The 12,524-nt window shown below is 53.1% G+C and overlaps 2 protein-coding genes and 1 long non-coding RNA gene across 8 annotated transcripts in view; 2 read left to right on the top strand and 1 right to left on the bottom strand.

The window, feature by feature from the left end:
- Window positions 1-2,205, top strand: part of IL15RA (interleukin 15 receptor, alpha) — a 15,079-nt gene extending 12,874 nt beyond the window's left edge. The window contains exons 2-4 of the mRNA XM_014945416.1: window positions 458-655; window positions 792-869; window positions 1,784-2,205. Coding sequence (XP_014800902.1) covers window positions 458-655; window positions 792-869; window positions 1,784-2,205 — 698 coding nt within the window. The remainder of the gene's footprint in view (window positions 1-457; window positions 656-791; window positions 870-1,783) is intronic.
- Window positions 2,206-2,364: 159 nt separating this feature from the next.
- On the top strand, window positions 2,365-4,820 carry LOC106889922. Its single transcript, XR_001412425.1, has 3 exons — window positions 2,365-2,529; window positions 2,653-2,963; window positions 4,057-4,820. It is a non-coding gene; the product is annotated as an uncharacterized LOC106889922 (long non-coding RNA).
- A 375-nt stretch (window positions 4,821-5,195) lies between these two features.
- The window catches only part of FBXO18 (F-box protein, helicase, 18), a 43,091-nt gene continuing 35,762 nt past the window's right edge, over window positions 5,196-12,524 (bottom strand). For all 6 annotated transcript variants that reach the window (XM_014945443.1, XM_014945438.1, XM_014945442.1 and 3 more), the window contains 5 exons: window positions 11,597-11,794; window positions 10,251-10,376; window positions 8,786-8,892; window positions 7,060-7,194; window positions 5,196-6,024 (listed from right to left, as the gene is read on the bottom strand). In XM_014945443.1, coding sequence (XP_014800929.1) covers window positions 5,911-6,024; window positions 7,060-7,194; window positions 8,786-8,892; window positions 10,251-10,376; window positions 11,597-11,794 — 680 coding nt within the window. In that variant the 3' untranslated portion in view covers window positions 5,196-5,910. The remainder of the gene's footprint in view (window positions 6,025-7,059; window positions 7,195-8,785; window positions 8,893-10,250; window positions 10,377-11,596; window positions 11,795-12,524) is intronic.

The following is a 12,524-nucleotide window of genomic DNA, read 5'->3' as shown; positions in this document are numbered from 1 at the left end:
CTGGACACAATACTCGAGGTGTGGCCTCACCAGTGCTGAGTACAGGGGCACAATCACCTCCCTACTTCTGCTGGTCACACTATTTTTGATACAAGCCAGGATGCCATTGGCTTTCTTGCCCCCCTGGGCACACTGACGGCTCATATTCAGCCGCTTGTCAACTGGAACCCCCAGGTCTCTTTCCTCCAGGCAGCTCCAGCCACACTTCCCCCAGCCTGTAGCGCTGCAGGGGGTTGTTGTGGCCCAAGTGCAGGACCTGGCACTTGCCCTTGTTGAAACTCATGCCGTTGGTCTTGGCCCAGTGATCCAATCTATCTAGGTCCCACCCCTTGGCAGGATTTGACCCCCTTAGGTGCCCTTCAGCACAGGGAGCCCGAGTCCTGAGGGTGCTCCATCTCCGTGTTGTGGTCACCATCTCTTTTTTTTTTTTCTCTTTCCCCTTTTTGTCCCCCTCCAGCGCAAGCGCGATGCAGCCGCCCCAAGGACGTGGCCAACGCGCGCATCGACGTGGGCAACAACACCCTGCTCAACGCCCGCCTGCGCTACGTCTGCAACCCGGGCTACAAGCGCAAAGCTGGTACCTCCAGCCTCATCCAGTGCATCCTCCGCGACGGCTCCAAGCCCGACTGGACCCACACCACCCTCCAATGCATCCGTAAGTCCTCGCCGAGCAGCTGGGATGCGATGGGGGGACTGGGAATTGGGGACACCACCTCCACTGGTGTGATGAAGGAGGATGCGGGGTGGTGTGGGTGCTGCCATTGATGGTGTCTCCTCATGTCTTCCCAAAGGAGACCCGGCTCTACCTCCACTAACTCCCAGCCCTGAGCTCCTGACCACGCTGCACACTGAGAGGATGACCCAGAGGGGTGAGGAAGGGGGAAACACAGCCCACGGGGAGTTGGTTTGGGGCCATTGTGACCGCTGTCACGGAAAAACCACCACCACCACGGTGTGGAAAGAGAAATATTTCAATTATGTGCTTGAATTATGTGCTTGAATGGCTCAAAGTCCAGATGGAAACCAGTCACAAGTGGTGTTCCTCAAGGGTCCGTGCTGGGGCCAATACTGTTTAACGTTTTTATCAATGATATAGACAGGGGGATTAAAGGCACCATCAGCAAGTTTGCAGATGACACCAAGCTGTGTGGTGTTGTCGATACACCAGAGGGATGGGATGTCATCCAAAAGGACCTGGACAGGCTGGAGAGGTGGGCCCAGGTGAACCTCATGAGGTTCAACAAGCCACCTGCTTTAGTGACTTATGGGGTGAGGGCACAGTTTTGGAGGGTACATGTAAGGTAAAAGAGTCGACATCAGCAGAGAGCAATTAAGTATCAGTGTTTTTAGGCTTTATAAAACAATAATAAATGTGGTGCAACAATTTACCTGTTATTATTTCTATATCAGCTCATAAGACTGTGTGAGGGTGGTGGAGCACTGGAACAGGTTGCCCAGGGAGATGGTTGAGGCCCCTTCCCTGGAGATATTCAAGGAGAGGCTCGATGAGGCCCTGGGCAACCTGGTCTAGTTGGGGGTGTCCCTGCTGACTGTGGGGGGGTCGGACTAGATGACCTTTGGAGGTCCCTTCCGGCCTGGGCAATTCTATGATTCTATGAATTCATTAAATTGCCTGAAATGGTGCCATTTTGTAGCTGCCAGATGGGCTGTATGGTCCCTGCTGCGACCTGCGCTTGAAGCGGGCACAAAACTGAGCACTGAAATAACGCCACTACCTTTTAATTTTTTAAATTAAAATGTTTTATGCCATTTTCCCCACCAGGAACTGGCGATGCCAACCTGACCTCCAGCCCCTCTCCAGCAGCGATGCCCATGGGAGCTGCTGGCCAGCCACCCGTGCCACCAGCACCTGATGGGTCATCACCAGAGACATCCATGGCGCCGGAGCTGCCCCTGCCACTGGAGACGTCCACGCTGGGAGAGGGGACAACCCCGCTGCCCACCGCCCCCCCGGACCACGCTGCAGGTCAGGCCACCTCTCCGAGAGAGATAACCCACCCACGGGGGTGGTGTCAACCAGCAAAGGCTTTTTTTACTTTTTCAGTGCATTTCCCCTTGTCTCCAACTCCGTTTGGAGTGAGGGTTCCCTCAGCATCCTCCTCTTCCCTGGCTTTGCAGCTAAAAATCTCCATTTCTCTCTTGTTTTCCAGCTTCTGCCCAGAACCTCACCTCTTCCATTGGTAAGCCATGCAAAAAATTTATTTTGGCAAGCAGGGGCTTATTTTTTTTCGATTTTTTTTTTTTTTTTTTTAAGCCTAGAAGCCCTCCCTGGGGCTGTGGGAAGGGGCAATACCTCCGAGGGAGGAAGGATGGAGAACCCAACTTTCCTCCCGGGGTGGGGAGGGCACCTTGTGGACGTGCTCGAAGAGTTTTTGGTTCCTTGTGGAGCCTTTTGGCTTGGGTTGAGCACTGGAAGATGCTCATTGGGTGCTTCATCTCTCCCCCAGTGCCCGCACTGGTCATCACTGCTGTCGTTGTTGTCGCCATCTGCTACTGCAGGATGAAAATGTAAGTGTGCTGAGCCCCCTGAGGTCCTCCCACCCCAGTGACGAGTTGTGCTGGGCCTCTGCCTTTTCCTGAAAGCTGGGGAAAGCCCTTCAGGTGACAGTGACGCTCCTCTCCCCTCTGCAGGCGTGCAGGGCAGGCCTACACGGTGACAGCCATCCCCATGGTGGCTCCTGCTGCTGAGAACGAGGAGATGTTGCCGCCCGGCACCTTCCCCACAGGCTGAGAACCCACCGTTGGGCAACTCAGTGCACCCACCAGCCCAAGGGATGCTCCGAGCTTGGATGGGAAGGCAGACACTTCCCTGAGTGGTGGCAGCATGTGACAGAGCACATCCCAGTCTCCGTGCGGAGCATCCTCACTCCAGGGACACGTGGTCGCTCTTCCCAGCCTGAACAAGTGACTCTTCGTGGATGAGGCCACCCCAGCACCCAAAGGTGCGTGGGTGTCCCATGGTGCAGTGGAACAGGGGGGTGGGTGAGCCCACAGGCACCCCGAGGTGGTGTGAAGGTGGTGGGTGTTTGCCTCGGGAGCCAGAATTTGGAGGAGGTGGAGTCCTGCGGGTGCTGGTGGGTGGCAGGGGGTGGGCTGGGGGCTGTGTACCCCCAGCAGAGGGAGTTTGGGGTGCAGAGAAGGGGGTTTGGGTGCTGGGGGTGCCCTGCCCCAAGTACCACCTGCTCCCTGGTCAGGAATAGGGCCAGAGTTGGGCCAGCTGGACGCCAGCCCCCTCCATAGAGCAGCTTTGCCCTAAAATTGCTCCAAAACTTAGAAAGTGGTGGTGCTCGTGGAAGAGAGAGGTGGGGACCAGGCTGAGGATCCCTCTGTGTCCTCACGGAATTGTCAGAGTTGGAAGGGACCTTCTAGAGATCATCTAGTCCAACCCCCCTGCTAAAGCAGGGTTGCCCAGAGCACATCCCTCAGGAGCATCCAGGTGGGGCTTGAAGATCTCCAGAGAAGGGGACTCCACACCCTCCCTGGGCAGCCTCTGCCAGGGCTCTGCCACCCTCACCCCAAAGAAGTTTTTTCTCATATTTGAATGGAACTTCCCATGTTCCAGCTTGTGCCCGTTGCCCCTCGTCCTGTCACTGGGAACCACTGAAAAGAGTCTGGCTCCCTCCTCCTTCAACCCACCCTTTAGATCCTTGTCAGCATTAACAAGGTCTCCCCTCAACCTTCTCTTCTCCAGGCTAAAGAGTCCCAGCTCTCTCAGCCTTTCCTCATCAGGGAGATGCTCCAATCCCTCCATCATCTCTGTTACCCTACGCTGGACTCTCTCCACCAATTCCCTGTCTCTCTTGAACTGGGGAGCCCAGAACTGGACGCAATATTCCAGTTGTGTCCTCACCAGTGCTGAGCAGAGGGGGAGAATGACCTCCCTTGACCTACTGGCCACACTCTTCCCTACGCAGCCCAGGATCCCATTGGGGCCCTCTTGGCCACAAGGGCACGTTGCTGGCTCATGGAGAGTTGACTATCTACCAGGACTCCCAGATCCTTCCTCTTCCTCACCCCCTTCCTGCTCTCTTCCAGCCATCCACCGGTGAACCTGTGACTGCAGCCCACAGTTGACCCTCCTACACAGCTCAGGGATCCTTTGGAGGCACTTTCTGCACCAACCCCAGGTACCCACCAGCTCCAGCTGCTCGCAGGGGACCACAACAGACACTACCAAAGACTGAAGGCAACAAAACCACAAGGAAATATTTCCCTTTGCAGGTTTTCCCCTTCTCTGTCTGTCATTAGGGTTTGGTTTTCCCCCCCTCCGACTCGTTCCTCCCTCCTAAACAGGCAGCTTTACACTGGTGCTGGTTTATGTATAAATGTGTATATAGTGTATATAAAATAATGCACACACAGACGTTGATTTTTTTGGCGGCAGCTGTGGTGGTGGAGAAGACAGCGGGGACAGACGGGAGCTGGGTTGGGGTGAAATCCATCTCTGCAGCAACAAGGGCTCGTGGGCCACCAGGATTGCTGTGCTCTAGAGGCCAAGGGTTTTTAGCAGTCAGCTGGAATCCAGGAGGTATCATCTAACAACTTAAAATTCCACCTCCTTTCCTCGCTGCCGTGTCTCGTCCTCCTGTTTGTGCCACGGAGCTGAACCACGGGAGGTGGAGGAGGCACCACGGTGGATGTGTGACCCACCAAACCCTCCTCTCCCCGACGTACCACTGGGAAAAACAGGTGAGGCTGGAAGGGATCGTTGGTTCCAAAGTCCATCCCGAGCTTTGCTTTTCCATCCAACATCCAAGTCTTGGGTGACTTCTGCTCTTCTGCCCCCCTTCTTCCCTCCCTCTGCCCACGCTGAGGGAAACGGAAGAGGGAGAACCTTTCTGGAGCCGGTGCTTCGAAAGTGAAAGAAGGGCCTGAAGGAGTTGCCATTCAATGAATGACCATGGAAACCAACAGGATGCACGAGCTTCCTCCAGAGGGCATGGCTCATGGCTCTGGGCCCATGTCCAAGAGCAGATCTCTTCCAAAATTGGTTTCAGTTTTGGTCTCCACGTAACACAGGCTCCGGTACAAAGAGGTGTCTCCAAGCCACCATCTGATTGAGAAGAGCACCACCACCCTGCTCGCACCACTGCTACTGGGATGGTTGGTAAAGAAACCTAACCCAGAACGACTTCTCAACAGAAGGAAAGAGAAAAAAAAGAAAGTATTACGCCTTTTCTTTTTTTGTTGTTTTGTTACAAATTTAATTTCTTGATTAAAAACACTCCCCAGCTTAAGACTGAAACCAAAACAAAGCAGTTCTTCAGATGCCACCTCTCTTCTACCCTTATGCTTTGCTGCAGGGAGAAGGAGACCAGAGTCTGGGGAACACCCTCAGCTGCAAAGAAGGAAAATTAATTCAGCTGGGAGGTATTAATTAATGACTTCCTCCCCGAGCTGATAGTGACATTTTCCCTGATTAAAACAGGTTCCAGGAAAAAGACCGTTTCCTAGAAATGAAGTGTTTCTTTGGGTACTTTTCAGTCTTGCATTTCCTTTTCTTCTGGTGGATCAGTGGGATTTCACCGAGGCATGATGGAAAAGGCAGGGATGTCCTGGAAGTTCAGTCACTGGAAGTGTTTTCCTGGTGACAGAGGTAACAGAGGGGTAATGCTCCAGGAAAAAGAAAAAGTTTATATAGTGCATATTCTTCTGTGCAGCGATGCAGGCCGTGCTGACCAGCTCTTGGAGGGCAAGGCAGGGCTGGAGAAAAGGTCTCACACCTCCTTGCTGAGAACCTGGAGGGTTCCTCTTGGAGTTGGTCCAAGATCCTGCTCCGATATCCATCTGATTTTGGAGCTGGGATGTGACAACAGGTCTTCTCCCACACCCAGGACACAGCCAGGGCTCTGGAGGGCTTCGTTAGAGCTAGATGGGCTTCGTTAAGAGCTAGATGGGCTGTTCCTGAAGGGCTGGAGAAAAGGTCAGTGGTGTCAGAGCTCCAAAGCGCTGCTGCGTGCAAGCGTGGCAAAGGTAGCCACCAGCATCCTTGCTGCCATTGCTCTGTGGAGGGACAAAGAGGAGGTTTCAGAGAAGAGGAAGGCTGGAGGAAGGCTTCCAACCTCAGATGCAACCCCCTCACATCCAGGGAAGAGAGCAACCATGTGCCCGAAGCATCTCCTGCCACCTCCCTTGCAAGGAAATCCCTTACGGGCCAGCTCGTTCAAGAGCTGCAACAACCAAAAACGTCCCTGGGTGGGACTTTGATGGTGAAGGACAAGGTTTTCCACATCTCAGTGCCCATGTCCCCTGCTGATGGCTTGGAGCCATCATCTATCTCTTGTTGTGGACATGGAGTTCCACCAGACTCACCGTGCGCTTGCAAGATCACAGCATACTAGGGAATCTTGGTCTTCACTGCACCTTCTGGGTGAGGATGAACCCCAGAGCCAGAAGGTGGGACTGAGGCCAAAACTGGACCCAAAAGTCAGACTGTCACTGGGGTGAGAGGTGTTCCATGGCCTCAGCAGAGGCAAAAAGAGTCAGAAATGGGATCTGACACAATGGAACCCCAAAACTGTCCCCACTTGAGACCACAATTAGTCTCAGAAGAGAGGTCAAGGCTTGAGTGGATTTGTGGAGCTGCACCACCACCCTGAATGATGTGGTTTGGAAGCCACCCCCAGTTACGAGCCGGGGTTGTGAGCAGAAGCAAAGGGTGGGGGAGCTGTGGGCAGGAGATCCAGCTACGGGACATTTCTTGTTTGCTTCTACTGAAGCTTAGCACTCAGGTTGTACCTCTCAGGTGTGGCAAGAGGAGAAGAGGAAATGGACACAAACTTGAATATAAGAAGTTCCACCTCAACATGAGGAGGAACTTCTTTGGTGTGAGGGTGGCAGAGCCCTGGAAGGGGCTGCCCAGAGAGCTGGTGGAGTCTCCTTCACTGGAGACATTCAAAACAGGCCTGGACACGTTCCTGTGGGACCTGCTCTGGGTGGACCTGCTTTGGAAGGAAGGTTGGACTAGATGGATCTCCAGAGGTCCATTCCAACCCCATATCATTGATTGGGGGTTGAGGTCCGGGGGAGGGGACGTACGTGAGTCAAAGGGAGCTTCTTCACAACCAGCTGGAAGCTGGACTGCAACGTTCCTGTACATTGAGGCACAGAACAAGCGATGGTGGCCCCGTCCTTCACAGCCTCACTCATCAGCTCCACACGAAGGAACCGCTCCTAGGAAACAAGAGAAAAATAAAAAAAAAGGGGAACAACAATACTCAGAGGGAGCCAAGTTACAGGAACACGTTGTTTCTGGGGTTTTTTTTGATTATTTTATTTTTTGACCTCTTGGGAAATGACTTGCAACACGATAGGGGGTTTTTTTTGTTAAAAAATAAAACAAAGGAAAAAAAACCCCAAAACCCGCCCCATCCCTGGTGACAAGAAAAACCAAGCAGAAGCCAGGAGCTGCTGAGGAGGAAGGAAGCCAAGTGAGAGCTGGCCACCAGCGTGGGCAGAAAAGGGAAGCCACCCCCTGGCAGGATCTGCAGGAGACAACACCCAAACGCCCAGAAACGCACCCAAACTGGGGGGGAAAAAAAGTTGCTGCAACCTCGTGTCTTGCTATTGAAATCATGGAGCAGGACAACATGAATCAAGGGACAAATGTGACCTCAGGATATGGTCCGTGCCCAGCGTGGGTCTTAAGATGAGGGTGAACCTTGGGATAGTCTTCTTTTATGCCTCTCTACCACACACCCTGCCTCCAGACATCATAATCAGAGATGAGCAGATTTACGGGCAGGGGGTGCTGCCTCTCCTGGTGCCTCTTCAAGTTGGCAGCACCCATCCTGTCTGAGATGTTTGGAGGAGGTTTGGATGCAGGAGGTGGGAAGGTGACCTAAAGAGCCATCATTTAGAATCACAGAATCACGGCATGGTTTGAGCTGGAAGGGACCTTAAAGACCATCTAGTCCAACCCCTCTACTATGGGCATGGACACCTCCCACCAGACCAGGTGGCTCCAAGCCCCCTCCAACCTGGCCTTGAACCCCTCCAGGGATGGGGCAGCCACAGCTTCTCTGGCCAACCTGGGCCAGGCTCTCACCACCCTCACAGCAAACAAGTTCTTCCCCACAGCTCACCTAGATTTCTCCTCTTTCAGTGTCTCCCTCCTCCTAGGGCTCCCCTCCCTCATCAAGAGTCCCTCCCCATCTCTCCTGGAGCCCCTTGAGGGACTGGAAGGGGCTCCAAGGTCCCCCTGGAGCCTTCCCTTCTCCAGGCTGAACCCCCCCCAACTCTCTCAGCCCCCCCTCCCAGCAGAGGGGCTCCAGCCCTCCCAGCATCTCCATGGCCTCCTCTGGCCCCGCTCCAACAGCTCCATGTCCTTCTGCTGTTGGTGGCCCCAGAGCTGGAGGCAGCACTGGGTGGGGGGGTCTCCCCAGAGCGGAGCAGAGGGGCAGAATCCCCCCCCTCACCCTGCTGGCCACGCTGCTGGGGATGCAGCCCAGGATGAGGGGGGCTTTCTGGGCCACCAGCACACGTTGCTGGCTCATGTCCAACCTTCCATCCACCAGCACCCCCAAGCTCTTCTCAGCAGGGCTGCTTTCCATCCCTTCATCCCCCAGCCTGTATGGATCCCAGAGACTGCCCCTTCATCCCCCAGCCTGTATGGATCCCAGAGATTGCCCCGACCCAGGGGCAGGACCTTGCCTTATTCAACCTCATGAGGTTCACACAGGTGAACCAGCCTGTTCAGGTCCTCCTGGATGGCATCCAGTCCCTCAGGCTTGTCAATTGTTTACCTTGGAAATATTTCACTTACCCCGGCCAACGCTAAAAGGTGCTCCAGGGACTTTGACATGAGCAAATACTTCTTTGCACGTGTCACCGCGACATAGAGCAGGTTCCATTCATCGTCGGGATACATGCCTGGGTTGGAGGAAAGGTCATCAACAGCTTTAGAAGACAAAAATGAACAGCTCTGCCATTCTTCTAACGCTTCAGGTGGTAATTCTGAGAAGACACTTGGTGCTTCTCCAGCAGAGTATGAACCTGCAGAGCAGTGCAGCTCCTGCGTTTGTCGTGCAGTTCCTGACACCACCGATAGCTCCTGCCTCCTTCCATGTTCCTCCCTCCAGGAGAAGGCAGGACTCTACACAGCTCACTGCTATGTCTTCTTCCACCTCCCAGGCTTGGCCCTGGAGGAGGTTCCCCAGTTCTAGATTCACTCTGCAGGCTCCTCTCTGCATACTGGGAAGAGACCAGCTCTTCCAGAGTATGAACTGGGGCCACCTAAGCAAAGCTGTGTCCTTCCCAAGCGTGGAGTTGGTCTTTCTCTGTTGCTAAAGGGCTACAAGCTCGACTGCAGGATCCCCTGCTCCTCTCTTGCCATGAAGGAAAGGAGATCAATAATCACTAGGACAGCACTTGACAGTGCTGAAGACCTGGAGTCCTGGTGGACAACAGGATGCCCATGAGCCAGCAATGGGCCCTGGTGGCCAAGAAGGCCAATGGCATCTTGGGGGGCATCAGGAAGAGCATGGCCAGCAGGTGGAGGGAGGTCATTCTGCCCCTCTGCTCTGCCCTGGGGAGGACCCAGCTGGAGCACTGGGTCCAGTTCTGGGCTCCCCAGTTCAAAAAGGACAGGGAAGTGCTGGAGAGGTTACAGCAGAGGGCAGTGAAAATTCTGAGGGGACTAGAACATTGCTCTGGTGAGGAAAGGCTGAGGGACTTGGGTCTTTTTAGTCTGGAGAAGACTGAGGGGGGATCTGATCAACACCTATAAATACTTGAAGGGTGGGTGTCAGGAGGATGGGGCCAGGCTTTTTTCAGTGGTGCCCAGGGACAGGACAAGAGGAAAGGGGCACAAAGTTGAATATAAAAAGTTGCATCGCAACACGAAGAGGGACTTCTTTGCTGTGAGGGTGGCAGAGCCCTGGCAGAGGCTGCCCAGAGAGGTGGTGGAGTCTCCTTCTCTGGAGACATTCAAACCTGCCTGGACACGTTCCTGTGCAACCTGCTCTGGGTGACCCTGTCCTGGCAGGGGGTTGGACTGGATGATCGCCAGAGGTCCCTTCCAACCCCTGCCATTCTGTCATTCTGTGACGGGCTCGCGGAACAATCACCGGCAGCACAATTTGCTTTCCTACTTTCAGAGCAGGTTGGGGACCACACAAACCCCTGCCATTCTGTCCTTCTGTGACGGGCTCGCGGAACAAGCACCAGCAGCACAATTTGCTTTCCCACTTTCAGAGCAGGTTGGGGACCACACGCAGCCCCTCCCTCACCGATGCTGAAGTTAGTTCTTCTCTGGAAATCCCCACTGAGACATGGTACTTTCACGAAGTCATCTGCAACCAGCACCGTGTCAAACTCCAGGCCTTTGGCTTGATGGACAGTACCGATGAGGTAATCTGTAACCAGCACACGATGGGGAACAAGAAGGGAAAAAACAAAAAGATCAGTCATTGCAGAAATAAGGGTATTTTTAATTTCATGAGGTGCCAAGTCACAGAATCACAGAATTGTGGGGGTTGGAAGGGAGCTGTGGAGATCATCTAGTCCAACCCCCTGCCAGAGCAGGTCCACCCAGAGCAGGTCCCACAGGAATGTGTCCAGAGGGGTTTGAATGTCTCCAGAGAAGGAGACTCCACCACCTCTCTGGTCAGTATCTTCCAGGGTTCTGCCACCCTCACAGCAAAAAAGTTTCTCCTCATGTTTAGATGGAATTTCCCATGTTCAAGTTTGTGCCCATTCCCTCTTGTCCTGTCCTTGGACACCACTGGGAAAAGCCTGGCCCCATCCTCCTGACACCCACCCTTGAAGTATTTGTAGGTGTTGATGAGATCCCCCCTCAGTCTTCTCTTCTCCAGACTAAAAAGACCCAAACCCCTCAGACTTTGCTCCTAGGAGAGATGTTCTAGTTCCCTCATCATCTTATGATGAGGGGACTAGATTAATGAAACAAAATTATGTCATTCTGGGTTTATTTCACATCTCCCCAAATATAAATCAGAAGCAAAGCACCTCCATCAGGAACCTCAGCTGCTGAAGGCAAGTTCCCTGCCAAGGAAAACCCCTGGTTTTCATCAGCTTGAGCCTCAGCTCCAGCTCCCAAACAGGAATGCTCTTATTTCATGAATTTTGGACTGGATTGCTCTGTCCCCTCACCAAATATCAGTCCATAAATTGCAGGGCAACTCCAACAGGAATTCCAAAAAAGCAAGATAAAGTTCTAGGGCTTTCCAGGAAAATATTGTGTCCGAAGGTTTATTTGCCTCTTACAAAGTCCCACCAAGCAATCCTTTGGCGGCAGACTCATTGCACTCAACGCCACCTGGAGTCCCAGATGTACCCCAGAAGCTGCTGTTCATCTTCCTTTCTCCCTAAAAGACCAACTGGATCCAAATCTAGGGGTTTTTTTTGCAGGAGGAGGTGGTTTCAGCACTGAAGCTGGGTTGAATGAACCCCATGGTGCTGGGGGACATGGTTTAGTGATGGGTTTTTTTTGTCAGTGCTAGGCTGATGGTTGGACTTGATGATCTTGAAGGTCCCTTCCAACCTAGATGATTCTATGATTCAATGAAAAAAGACCTGAATTTGCTCCTCTCTCACAGACACAACTTGTCCTTACCTGCCATGGCTTCTTGTGACACGTGGCTCTTCTCAATCTTCTGCACCAGCTCCGGGATCCGCTCTTTGTATTTCTCCACTATCGCGATCTTCACTGTCAGGTCCTTGTCATCGATGCGCTCGGCGTATTCCTTTAAACCAATGAAGCCCTGAGTTTCTTCCCATCTTCTGATAAAGGAATCATTTATAACAAGGTTTGCTGAAAAGAAAGTAGCAGACTGATATAATGGAACTTTTTAATTCTAACCAAAAATTTGTGAGTAGGTGTTAGGGAAGGGAGATGTGGGGCAGCAGATGGACCACTGCTGTGGGATGCAGAGGTTTGGGATGAGCTCCTCACTCCGTGATGGGTGGTTTGCACTCAGGATTTTCTCTTTACTGGTGCAAAAGCTCGATGCTCTCACCAGAGCAGGTGGTTTCACGAAGAAGCACCACTTTGAGAGATAGAGCTGAAGGGTATGGAAGTTTATGGAGCTTGGGAGTTGACAAACATTCACTAAGCTCACTCATTTCTAGAGCACGTGTCCTAGAAAGTCTATACAACCGCTGTGCCCAGAAGTTTGATTCAAGGATTGGAGCATCTCCCTTACGAAGAAAGACTGAGAGAGCTGGGACTCTTTAACCTGGAGAAGAGAAGGCTGAGGGGAGACCTTATTAATGCCTACAAGTATCTCAAGGGAGGGTTGAAGGAGGATGGAGCCAGACTCTTTTCAGTGGTTCCCAGTGAGAGGACGAGGGGCAACGGGCACAAGTTGGAACATAAGAGGTTCCACTCAAATATGAGGAGAAACTTCTTCACGGTGAGGGTGACAGAGCCCTGGAACAGGCTGCCCAGGGAGGGTGTGGAGTCCCCTTCCTTGGAGATTTTCAAGACCCGCCTGGATGCTCCTGAGTAACATGCTCTGACAAGCTCTGGGTGGTCCTGCTTC

This window comes from Calidris pugnax, unplaced genomic scaffold (assembly GCF_001431845.1).
Source record: "Calidris pugnax isolate Ruff unplaced genomic scaffold, ASM143184v1 scaffold96, whole genome shotgun sequence".
Taxonomy (NCBI): domain Eukaryota; kingdom Metazoa; phylum Chordata; class Aves; order Charadriiformes; family Scolopacidae; genus Calidris; species Calidris pugnax.
The sequence above is the reverse complement of the archived record's forward strand: the minus strand, read 5'-3'. Positions and strand labels throughout refer to the sequence as shown.